Source organism: Somniosus microcephalus, chromosome 5 (genome assembly GCF_052327205.1).
Source record: "Somniosus microcephalus isolate GS21.2 chromosome 5, FLI_Smic_1.0, whole genome shotgun sequence".
NCBI lineage: Eukaryota > Metazoa > Chordata > Chondrichthyes > Squaliformes > Somniosidae > Somniosus > Somniosus microcephalus.
This window is the reverse complement of record NC_140991.1, coordinates 1,383,561-1,395,950: the sequence shown is the minus strand read 5'-3', so window position 1 is coordinate 1,395,950 and position 12,390 is coordinate 1,383,561. Positions and strand designations below refer to the sequence as shown.

Sequence of the window (12,390 nt, the reverse complement as noted above, 5' to 3'; positions counted from 1 at the left end):
TTATGCCAAACTGGGATGAACAAATTCTGTAGCTCATCCATGCGGTCTTTGAATGTTTGCCATTTCCTATCCACCGTTAACCCTTTGAGTGACATTCCCCAATCAGTCCTACCCAACTCGCACCTCAGACCATCGTAGTTTCCTTTATTTAAATTTAGGACCCTAGTCTCTGAGTCAACTACTTTATTCTCCATCTTAATGAAGAATTTGATCATATTATGATCGCTCCGACCCAAGGGGTCTCGTACAACAAGATTGCTAATTAATCCTTTCTCGTTACATAATACCCAGTCTAAGATGGCCTGATCTCTGGTTGGTTCCTCGACATATTGGTCCAGGAAACCATCCCGTAAACACTCCAGGAATTCCTCCTCCACAGTATTGTTACTAATTTGGTTAGCCCAATCTATATGGAGATTAAAGTCACCCATGATGACTGCTGTGCCCTTTTTGCACGGTTCTCTAAGACTGGGGTGGGGTACGATGGTGTTGGGGTTCTGTGGGCCCAGATTGGGGTGCGGTGGTGGTGTTGGGGTTCTGTGGGCCCAGACTGGGGTGGGGTACAATGGTGTTGGGGTTCTGTGGGCCCAGACTGGGGTGGGGTGCGGTGGTGGTGTTGGGGTTCTGTGGGCCCAGACTGGGGTGCGGTGCGGTGCTGGTGTTGGGGTTCTGTGGGCCCACACTAGGGTGGGGTACAGTGATATAGAGCTTCTGTGAGCCCAGACTGCGGTGGGGTACAATGGCGTTGGGTTTCTGTCACTGTACTCGTAATCCAGAGAATGAGAATTCAAATCCCACTTTGAGAATTCAGTTTTAAAAATCTAGAAATAAAAAACTGGTATCAGTAAAAGTGTAAAATGTCGTAAAAAAACAGCTGGTTCACTAATGTCTTTTAGGGAAGGAAATCTGCTGTCCTTACCCGATCTGGCCTATATGTGACTCCAGTCCCACACCAACGTGGTCGACTCTTAACTCCCAAGCCCGCGACCTCCCATCACCGGGGAGGACAAGAGCAGTCATGTTGTGGGAACACCATCACCTCCTCTGAATGGATGGGTGAATGAACATAAGAAACAGGAGCAAGAGTCGGCCATTCGGCCCCTCGAGCCTGCTCCGCCATTCACTGAGATCATGGCTGATCATCGACCTCAACACCACTTTCCCGCTCTCTCCCCAGACTCCTTGACTCCCCTGTAGTTCGAATGTCTGTCAATCTCCGCCGTGAATATATTCACTGACTCCGCCTCCCCAGCACTCTGGGGTGGAGAATTCCAAAGATTCACGACCCTCTGAGAGAAGAAATTCCTCCTCATCTCTGTCTTAAAAAGGCGACCCCTTATTCTGAAACTATGCCCCCTAGTTCTAGATTCCCCCACTAGGGGAAACATGCTCTCAGCATCCACCCTGTCAATCCCCCTCAGAATCTTACATGTTTCAATAAGATCACCTCTCATTCTTCTAAACTCCAATGAGTATAGGCCCAACCTGCTCAACCTTTCGTCATATGTCAACCCCTTTATCCCAGGAATCAACCTCGTGAACCTTCTCTGAACTGCCTCCAATGCAAGTATATCCTTCCTTAAATATGGAGACCAAAACTGTACGCAGTACTCCAGGTGCGGTCTCACCAGCGCCCTGTAAAGTTGCATCAAAACTTCCCTACTTTTATACTCCATCCCCTTTACAATAAAGGCCAACATTCCATTAGCCTTCCTAATTATGTGCTGTACCTGCAGGTTAACTTTGTGTGTTTCATGTACTAGGACCCCCCAGATCCCTTTGTACCGCAGCATTTTTTTGTCTCTATTTAAAAAAAATTGCTTTTTCATTCTTCCTTCCAAAGTGGATAACCTCACATTTTCCCACATTATACTCCATCTGCCAAATTCCTGCCCACTCACTTAACCTCTCTATATCCCTTCGCAGACTCTGTGTCCCCCTCACAACTTGCTAACCCACCTGTCTTTGTATCAGCAGCAAATGTGGCTACAGTACACTCGGTCCCTTCATCCAAGTCATTAATACAGATTGTAACTAGTTGAGGCCCCAGCACTGATCCTTACGGCACCCACTAGTTACTGATTGTCAACCGGAAAACGAAGATGGGCCGAGTGGCCTTCCTCATCATCAGCCGTGTGATGTTGCTGTGCTGAGTTGAAGATGCCATGTTGCCACCAACTCCCCCAGTGGTCAGTTGGTGTTCCAACACAGGAGAGCTGGGGCAGGGCGAGGTGTGGGCTCTGCTCCTGCTGTGCTGACAGTGTCAGCTGTGGCTCAGTGGGCAGCACACTCACCTCTGAGTCAGAAGGTCGTGGGTTCAAGTCCCACCCCAGGGAGTTGCACACATAAATCTAGGCTGACACTCCCAGTGCAGTGCTGAGGGAGTGCTGCACTGTCGGAAGTGCTGTCTTTCGGATGAGACGTTAAACCGAGGCCCCGTCTGCTCTCTCAGGTGGACGTAAAAGATCCCACGGCACTATTTCGAAGAAGAGCAGGGGAGTTCTCCCCGGTGTCCTGGTCAATATTTATCCCTCAACCAACATCACTAAAACAGAGTGTCTGCTCATTATCACACTGCTGTTTGTGGGAGCTTGCTGTGCGCAAATTGGCCGCCGCGTTTCCCACATTACAACAATGACTACACTTCAAAATAGTGCTTCATTGGCTGTAAAGCGCTTTGAGACGTCCGGTGGTCGTGAAAGGCGCTATAGAAATGCAAGTCTTTCTTTCTTTCTCAGCCACAGGCAGCTCTTGTTATCAGTGATGAGATGTTCTGTGTGCCCCGTAGGTGAGTTCTAGTGGAGCGGCAGCAAGGGACGGCAGACTGCACATGGGCCTAAGGATCCTGGAAGTCAACAACCACAGCCTGCTGGGAATGACGCACACGGAAGCAGTACGCATTCTCCGGGGGATCGGAGACACGCTGACGATACTGGTCTGTGATGGCTTCGACCCCAGGGCAGCCTCAGCCATAGCAATGGAGGTAAAGAGTGCGAGTCCGAGGGCAAGCTTCCAAATGTAGGCTCCAATTTACTGATTGTAGGAATTGTGTGTCCCTGTGTGAGACAGAGATGGGGAGGGAGAGAGAGTGCGAGTGTGTATGAGAGTATGTTTGTGAGTGAGAGAGCGCGCAAAAGTAGGCGAAATGCTCGAATCTATTATTAGGGACGTGGTATCAGAACACTTAGAAAATGGTAATCTGATTAGACAGAGTCAGCATGGTTTTATGAAAGGGAAATCGTGTTTGACAAATCTGTTTTTTGAAGATGTAACTAATAGGATGGATAAGGGGGAACCAGTGGAGGTAGTGTATTTGAATTTTCAAAAAGCATTCGATAAGGTGCCACACAAGAGGTTATCACACAAAATTAGGACTCATGGGATTGGGGGTAATATATTAGCATGGATTGAGGATTGATTAACGGACAGAAAACAGAGTAGGAATAAACGGGACTTTTTCGGGTTGGCAGGCTGTAACGAGTGGGGTACCGCAAGGATCAGTGCTTGGGCCTCTGCTATTCACAATCTGAATTATCATAGAATCATCGAAAGTTACAGCACGGAAGGAGGCCATTCGGCCCATGGTGTCCGCGCCGGCCAACAAAGAGCTCTCCAGCCTAATCCCACTTCCCAGCTCTTGGTCCGTAGCCCTGCAGGTTAAAGCATCCCAAGTGCGCATCCAAGTACTTTTTAAATGTGGTTAGGGTTCCTGCCTCTACCACCCTTTCAGGCAGTGAGTTCCAGACCCTCTCAACCCTCTGGGTGAAGAAATTTCCCCTCAAATCCCCTCTAAACCTTCCACCAGTTACTTTAAATCTGTGCCCCATGGTTTTTGACCCCTCTGCTAAGGGAAATAGGTCCTTTCTATCCACTTTATCTGTGCCCCTCATAATTTTATACACCTCAATAAGGTCTCCCCTCAGCCTCCTGTTCCAAGGAAAACAGACCCAGCCTATCCAGTCTTTCCTCATAGCTAAGATTCTCTACTCCCAGCAACATCCTTGTAAATCTCCTCTGTACCCTCTCTAGTGCAATCACATCTTTCCTGTAATGTGGTGACCAGAACTGCACGCAGTACTCTAGCTGAGGCCTAACTAGTGTTTTATACAGTTGAAGCATAACCCCCCTGCTCTTGTATTCTATGCCACGGCTAATAAAGGCAAGCATTCCGTATACCTTCTTAACCACCTTATCTACCTGGCCTGCTACCTTCAGGGATCTGTGGACATGCACTCCAAGGTCCCTTTGTTCCTCTACATTACTCAGTGTCCTACCATTTAATGTGTATTCCCTTTCCTTGTTAGCCCTCCCCAAATGCATTACCTCACACTTCTCCGGATTGAATTCCATTTGCCACTGTTCTGCCCACCTGACCAATTTATTGATATCTTCCTGCAGTCTACAGCTTCCTTCTTCAGTATCAACCACACAGCCGATTTTAGTATCATCTGCAAACTTCTTAATCATACCCCCTATATTCAAGTCTAGATCATTGATATATACCACAAAAAGCAAGGGACCTAGTACTGAGCCCTGCGGAACCCCACTGGAAACAGCCTTCCAGTCACAAAAACACCCATCAACCATTACCCTCTGCTTCCTGTCTCTGAGCCAGTTTTGAATCCAACTTGACACTTTGCCCTGGATCCCTGGCTTTTAACTTCGTGACCAGTCTGCCATGTGGAACCTTATCAAAAGCCTTGCTAAAGTCCATATATACTGCATCAAACGCACTACCCTCATCTACCCTCCTTGTTACCTCCTCAAAAAATTCAGTCAAGTTTGTCAGACACGACCTTCCCTTAACAAATCCGTGCTGACTATCCTTGATTAATCCGTGTCTTTCTAAATGAAGATTTATCCTGTCCTTCAGAATTCTTTCCAATAATTTTCCCACCACCGAGGTTAGTCTGACTGGCCTGTAATTACTCGGTCTATCCTTTTCTCCCTTTTTAAACAGTCCTCTGGCAGCACACCTGTAACCAGAGAGGATTGGAAAATGATGGTATTAATAACTGAGATGAATGGACCGAGTGTAACGTATCCAAGTTTGCTGATGATACAAAGTTAGGTGGGAAAGTAAGCTGTGAGGAGGATGCAAAGAGGCTGCAGAGAGATCTAGACAGGTTGACTGAGTGGGCAAGAACATGGCAAATGGAATACTATGTGGGGAAGTGGGAAGTTATCCACTGTGGTTGGGAAAACAAAAAAGCAGAATATTTTTTGAATGGTGAGAAACTGGGAAATGTTTGCACTCAGAGGGACCTGGGTGTCCTTGTACATGAATCAACAACAACAACTTGTATTTATATAGTGCCTTTAACGTAGTAAAGCGTCCCAAGGCGCTGCACAGGAGTATTAGAAGACAAAAAAAATTAACACTGATCCACATAAGGAGAAATGAGGGCAGGTGACCAAAAGCTTGGTCAGAGGTAGGTTTTAGGGAGCGTCTTAAAGGAGGAGAGAGAGGTAGCGAGGGGGAGAGGGTTAGGGAGGGAATTCCAGAGCTTAGGGCCCAGGCAACAGAAGGCACGGCCGCCAATGGTGGAGCGATTATAATCGGGGATCCTCGAGGGCAGAATTAGAGGAGCACAGATATCTCGGGCGGTGGGGGGGGGTCGGTGTTGTGGGCTGAAGGAGATTACAGAGATAGGGAGGGGCGAGGCCATCCATGGAGGGATTTGAAAACAAGGATGAGAATTTTTAAATCAAGGCGCTGCTTAACCGGGAGCCAATGTAGGTCAACGAGCACAGGGGTGATGGGTGAACGGGACTCGGTGCGAGTTAGGACACAGGCAGCCGAGTTTTGGATGACCTCAAGTTTACGTAGGGTGGAATGTGGGAGACCAGCCAGGAGTGCAATGGAATAGTCAAGTCTGGAGGTAACAAAGGCATGGATGAGGGTTTCAGCAGCGGATGAGCTGAGGCAGGGGCGGAGACGGGCGATGTTACGGAGGTGGAAGTAGACGGTCTTTATTATGCTGCGGATATGTGGTCGGAAGCTCATTTCAGGGTCAAATATGACACCAAGGTTGCGACCAGTGTGGTTCAGCCTCAGACAGATGTTAGAATCATAGAACAGTAACATGCAAGTACAGCAAGCAAGTAAGAAAGCAAATGGTATGTTAGCTCTCGTTACAAAGTGATTAGAGTATAAGAGTAAAGAAGTCTTACTACAATTATACAGGGCATTGGTGAGGCCACACCTGGAGTCCTGTGTACAGTTCTGGTCTCCTTACCTAACTAAAGACATACTTGCCTTAGAGGGAGTGCAGCGAAGGTTCACCAGACTGGTTCCTGGGATGGGGGGGATTGTCCTATGAGGAGAGATTGAGTAGACTAGGCCTATATTCCCTAGAGTTTAGAAGAATGAGAGGTGATCTCATTGAAACATACAAAATTCTTATAGGGCTTGACAGGGTAGATGCAGGGAGGTTGTTTCCCCTGGCTGGGGAGTCTAGAACCAGGGGTCACAGTCTCAGAATAAGGGGTCGGCCATTTAGGACTGAGATGAGGAGAAATTTCCTCACTCAGAGGGTGGTGAATCTTTGGAATTCTCTACCCGAGGGCTGTGGAGGCTCAGTCGTTGAGTATATTCAAGACAGAGAGCGATAGATTTTTGGAAACTAAGGGAATTGAGGGATATGGGAATAGTGCGGAAAGGTGCAGTTGAGGTTGAAGATCAGCCATAATCTTGTTGAATGGCGGAGCAGGCTCGAGGGGCTGAATGGCCGACTCCTGCTCCTATTTCTTAGGTTCTTATGAAAGAACGCGAGAGCGACAGGCTGAGTGTGAGAGTGAGAGTAGGTGTGTGAGAGAGAGAGTGTCAGAGCGAGACGGGCTGTGTGTGTTTGAGAGAGAGCGAGAGTGTGTCAGAGAATGTGTGAGAGAGAGAGACGGGCTGTGAGAGAGAGAGAAAGAGAGAGAGAGACGGGCTGTGAGAGAGAGAGAGAGACGGGCTGTGAGAGAGAGAGGGACAGAGAGAGAGACAGAGAGAGAGAGACGGGCTGTGAGAGAGGGACAGAGAGAGAGAGACGGGCTGTGAGAGAGAGAGAGAGACGGGCTGTGAGAGAGAGAGAGAGACAGAGAGAGAGAGAGGGGCTGTGAGAGAGAGAGAGAGACGGGCTGTGAGAGAGAGAGAGATTAAATCGATGTATCTGAAAAATAAATGCGGTGTCAAAATTGGAGACAAACGCACCGGTTTCTTCACCCAGAGAAGAGGCGTCCGGCAGGGCTGCAATTTGAGCCCGACCCTGTTCAACATATACATAAATGAGTTAGCAGACATGCTGGAGCAAAGCGAGTCACCGGGTCTCTGTCTCCTAGATGGGGAAGTGAAATCCCTGTTCTATGTGGACGACCTGGTTCTGCTGTCTCCCACAGAACAAGGATTACAGTAACAATTAGACCTACTCGACAAATACTGTCAAAATTGGGCCCTGACAGTAAATCTAAAGAAAACCAACATCATGATTTTTCAAAAAAGGCCCAGATGTCAGGAAAACAAATACCAGTTTACTCTCAGTGATACCATCATAGGACACACTATGAGCTACACTTACCTTGGTCTAACCATTACAGCATCAGGGAGCTTCAGCATAGCAGTGAATGCACTAAAAGAAAAAGCCCGAAGAGCCCTATATGCAATAAAAAGAAAATTCTACAACATCCAAATTCCAATCAAAATCTGGCTCAAAATATTTGACAGCATAATCCTGCCGATTGCGCTGTACGGTAGTGAAGTATGGGGCCCACTCAATCACCATAGCTACACTAAATGGGAAAAACACACAATAGAAGCCCTACATGCAGAATTTTGCCGAAGCATTCTTCGCACCCAAAGGAAAACACCAACAAATGCATGTAGAGCCGAACTAGGCAGATACCCACTGATAATAAACATCCAAAAACGAGCACTAAACTTTCTAAATCACCTCAAATCTAGTTCCCCAGACACCCTTCATTTTAAAGCCCTCCAGACCCAAGAGCTGAACCCAGAAATTAGTCCCCTGAGTCAGCTGCTACTGAAATTAAGTACTCCTACTCAGCCAGACCCTGACCAGTCCCAGACCAACACTGCCCTCCAAACACCAATCCGAGTGAACCAAATCATTAAACAATGCAAAGAAACCTACCTGGAACATTGGAACAAAATAACCAAAAGCCAAAGCAGATTAGAATGTTACCGGGCCCTAAAAAGAGAATATAAACTGGCAGACTATCTCTCGACCATCAGAGACACAAAACAGAGACAGACCCTCACCAGGTACAGACTAAGCGACCACCAACTGGCAATTGAAAAAGGAAGATACAAGAAATCCTGGCAGCCTAGAGAGAATAGAATATGTGATCAATGTCTGGCCGGCGAGGTTGAGACAGAGATGCACTTCCTCCTAAAATGCGAAAAATTCAACAAAACAAGAAACATATATTTTGACAAGCTCAGCCAAACAACCCCAGATTTCAAAGAATTGGATGACCTGTCAAAATTAAGATTAGCCCTGGGAGAAGGAGACAGACCATACCTTGGTGCCCAATATGTAACAACATGTCACAACCTGAGGAACAGTGAGGGACTAACGAGCACACCCATAGCATATATAAACATTAAGAATGTTTAAATCAATACCGAATGTACCCAACGAGTGTTTAAAAATTAATACTGAATGTACCCAACGAGGGTCAACGACTGTTTAAATTAATATTGTCTGTACCCAACGAAGGTCAAAATTATTTGACACCTACAGAATGTTGGAAAACTGTACTTTTTGTTATGTAAGCTTTGGCAATATGGTTCCCTGTAAACTTTCATGCCAATAAAGCATTTGAATTGAAAAAATTGAAGAAAAAAAAAAATTGAAAAAAAAAATTGATTGAATTGAGAGAGACAGAGAGCGAGAGAGAGAGGGGCTGTGAGAGAGAGAGAGACAGAGAGCGAGAGAGAGAGAGGGGCTGTGAGAGAGAGAGAGAGAGACAGAGAGTGAGAGAGAGACAGAGAGCGAGAGAGAGAGACACAGAGAGAGAGAGACGGGCTGTGAGAGAGAGAGAGAGAGAGAGAGAGACGGGCTGTGAGAGAGAGAGAGACGGGCTGTGAGAGAGAGAGGGACAGAGAGAGAGAGAGAGTGAGAGAGAGAGCGAGAGAGACGGGCTGTGAGAGAGAGTGAGAGAGAGAGAGACGGGCTGTGAGAGAGAGAGAGACGGGCTGTGAGAGAGAGACGGGCTGTGAGAGATAGCAAAGGATAGCAAACTGAGAAAAACCTTGACAATGTACAGACTTAGTGAACATAGCCTGGCGATCGAAAAAGGCAGACACAGACAGACCCGGCTGCCAAGAGAGGACAGGATATGCTCTCACTGCAGTCATGCACTTCCTCACAGCTTGTAGAAAATATCAGGGCATAAGGGAGAATTTCTACCCAAAATTCACAAAAATATGCCCGGAATTCAGAAATTTGAATGACAACCAAAAACTCCCATACCTACTAGGGGAAGAGAGAAATTGTGTACCCTTAGCGGCACACTATGTTACAGCTTGCCATAAACAGAGGGACAACCAGTAAACCTAAGAAAAGAGTATATACAAATTATATGAATGTATATTTATACACAGGGATATATCTGTTTATACACTGTATGGATAGGTCTGTGTTTATGTGTTCAACCATAAATGTTTTTCGATGCTTTGGCAACATAAGATGTACCTTGTCGTGCCAATAAAGCGATTTGAATTGAATTGAATTGAATTGAGAGATAGAGAGAGAGGGGCCGTGAGAGAGAGAGAGGGGCCGTGAGAGAGAGAGAGGGGCCGTGAGAGAGAGAGAGAGGGGCCGTGAGAGAGAGAGAGAGGGGCCGTGAGAGAGAGAGAGAGGGGCCGTGAGAGAGAGAGAGGGGCCGTGAGAGAGAGAGAGGGGCCGTGAGAGAGAGAGAGGGGCCGTGAGAGAGAGAGAGGGGCCGTGAGAGAGAGAGAGGGGCCGTGAGAGAGAGAGAGGGGCCGTGAGAGAGAGAGAGGGGCCGTGAGAGAGAGAGAGGGGCCGTGAGAGAGAGAGAGGGGCCGTGAGAGAGAGAGAGGGGCCGTGAGAGAGAGAGAGGGGCCGTGAGAGAGAGAGAGGGGCCGTGAGAGAGAGAGAGGGGCCGTGAGAGAGAGAGAGGGGCCGTGAGAGAGAGAGAGGGGCCGTGAGAGAGAGAGAGGGGCCGTGAGAGAGAGAGAGGGGCCGTGAGAGAGAGAGAGGGGCCGTGAGAGAGAGAGAGGGGCCGTGAGAGAGAGAGAGGGGCCGTGAGAGAGAGAGAGGGGCCGTGAGAGAGAGAGAGGGGCCGTGAGAGAGAGAGAGGGGCCGTGAGAGAGAGAGAGGGGCCGTGAGAGAGAGAGAGGGGCCGTGAGAGAGAGAGAGGGGCCGTGAGAGAGAGAGAGGGGCCGTGAGAGAGAGAGAGGGGCCGTGAGAGAGAGAGAGGGGCCGTGAGAGAGAGAGAGGGGCCGTGAGAGAGAGAGAGGGGCCGTGAGAGAGAGAGAGGGGCCGTGAGAGAGAGAGAGGGGCCGTGAGAGAGAGAGAGGGGCCGTGAGAGAGAGAGAGGGGCCGTGAGAGAGAGAGAGGGGCCGTGAGAGAGAGAGAGGGGCCGTGAGAGAGAGAGAGGGGCCGTGAGAGAGAGAGAGGGGCCGTGAGAGAGAGAGAGGGGCCGTGAGAGAGAGAGAGGGGCCGTGAGAGAGAGAGAGGGGGGCCGTGAGAGAGAGAGAGGGGGGCCGTGAGAGAGAGAGAGGGGGGCCGTGAGAGAGAGAGAGGGGGGCCGTGAGAGAGAGAGAGGGGGGCCGTGAGAGAGAGAGAGGGGGGCCGTGAGAGAGAGAGAGGGGGGCCGTGAGAGAGAGAGAGGGGGGCCGTGAGAGAGAGAGAGGGGGGCCGTGAGAGAGAGAGAGGGGGGCCGTGAGAGAGAGAGAGGGGGGCCGTGAGAGAGAGAGAGGGGGGCCGTGAGAGAGAGAGAGGGGGGCCGTGAGAGAGAGAGAGGGGGGCCGTGAGAGAGAGAGAGGGGGGCCGTGAGAGAGAGAGAGGGGGGCCGTGAGAGAGAGAGAGGGGGGCCGTGAGAGAGAGAGAGGGGGGCCGTGAGAGAGAGAGAGGGGGGCCGTGAGAGAGAGAGAGGGGGGCCGTGAGAGAGAGAGAGGGGGGCCGTGAGAGAGAGAGAGGGGGGCCGTGAGAGAGAGAGAGGGGGGCCGTGAGAGAGAGAGAGGGGGGCCGTGAGAGAGAGAGAGGGGGGCCGTGAGAGAGAGAGAGGGGGGCCGTGAGAGAGAGAGAGGGGGGCCGTGAGAGAGAGAGAGGGGGGCCGTGAGAGAGAGAGAGGGGGGCCGTGAGAGAGAGAGAGGGGGGCCGTGAGAGAGAGAGAGGGGGGCCGTGAGAGAGAGAGAGGGGGGCCGTGAGAGAGAGAGAGGGGGGCCGTGAGAGAGAGAGAGGGGGGCCGTGAGAGAGAGAGAGGGGGGCCGTGAGAGAGAGAGAGGGGGGCCGTGAGAGAGAGAGAGGGGGGCCGTGAGAGAGAGAGAGGGGGGCCGTGAGAGAGAGAGAGGGGGGCCGTGAGAGAGAGAGAGGGGGGCCGTGAGAGAGAGAGAGGGGGGCCGTGAGAGAGAGAGAGGGGGGCCGTGAGAGAGAGAGAGGGGGGCCGTGAGAGAGAGAGAGGGGGGCCGTGAGAGAGAGAGAGGGGGGCCGTGAGAGAGAGAGAGGGGGGCCGTGAGAGAGAGAGAGGGGGGCCGTGAGAGAGAGAGAGGGGGGCCGTGAGAGAGAGAGAGGGGGGCCGTGAGAGAGAGAGAGGGGGGCGGGCTGTGAGAGAGAGAGAGAAGCCCTACATGCAGAATTCTGCCGAAGCATCCTTCGCACCCAAAGAAAAACGCCAACAAATGCATGCAGAGCCGAACTAGGCAGATACCCACTGATAATAAACATCCAAAAACGAGCACTAAACTTCCTAAATCACCTCAAATCTAGCTCCCCAGACACCCTTCATTTCAAAGCCTTTCAGACCCAAGAGCTAAACCCAGAAAAGAGTCCCCTGAGTCAGCTGCTACGGAAACTAAGTACTCAGCCGGACCCTGACCAGCCCCAGACCAACACAGCCGTCCAAACACCAATCCGAGTGAACCAAATCATTAAAAAATGCAAAGAAACCTACCTGGAACATTGGAACAAAATAACCGAAAGCCAAAGCAGATTAGAATGTTACCGGGCCCTAAAAAGAGAATATAAACTGGCAGACTACCTCACGACCATCAGAGACACAAAACAGAGACAGACCCTCACCAGGTACAGACTAAGCGACCACCAACTGGAAATTGAAAAAGGCAGATACAAGAAATCCTGGCAGCCTAGAGAGAATAGAATATGCGATCAATGTCTGGCTGGCGAGGTTGAAACAGAA

At 50.0% G+C, this 12,390-nt stretch overlaps 1 protein-coding gene across 4 annotated transcripts in view; it reads left to right on the top strand.

The window, feature by feature from the left end:
* Nucleotides 1-12,390, top strand: part of LOC147116798 (protein scribble homolog) — a 116,123-nt gene that overhangs the window by 62,447 nt on the left and 41,286 nt on the right. For all 4 annotated transcript variants that reach the window (XM_085987213.1, XM_085987212.1, XM_085987211.1 and 1 more), the window contains exon 9: nt 2,789-2,983. In XM_085987213.1, the coding sequence (XP_085843339.1) occupies nt 2,789-2,983 (195 nt within the window). The remainder of the gene's footprint in view (nt 1-2,788; nt 2,984-12,390) is intronic.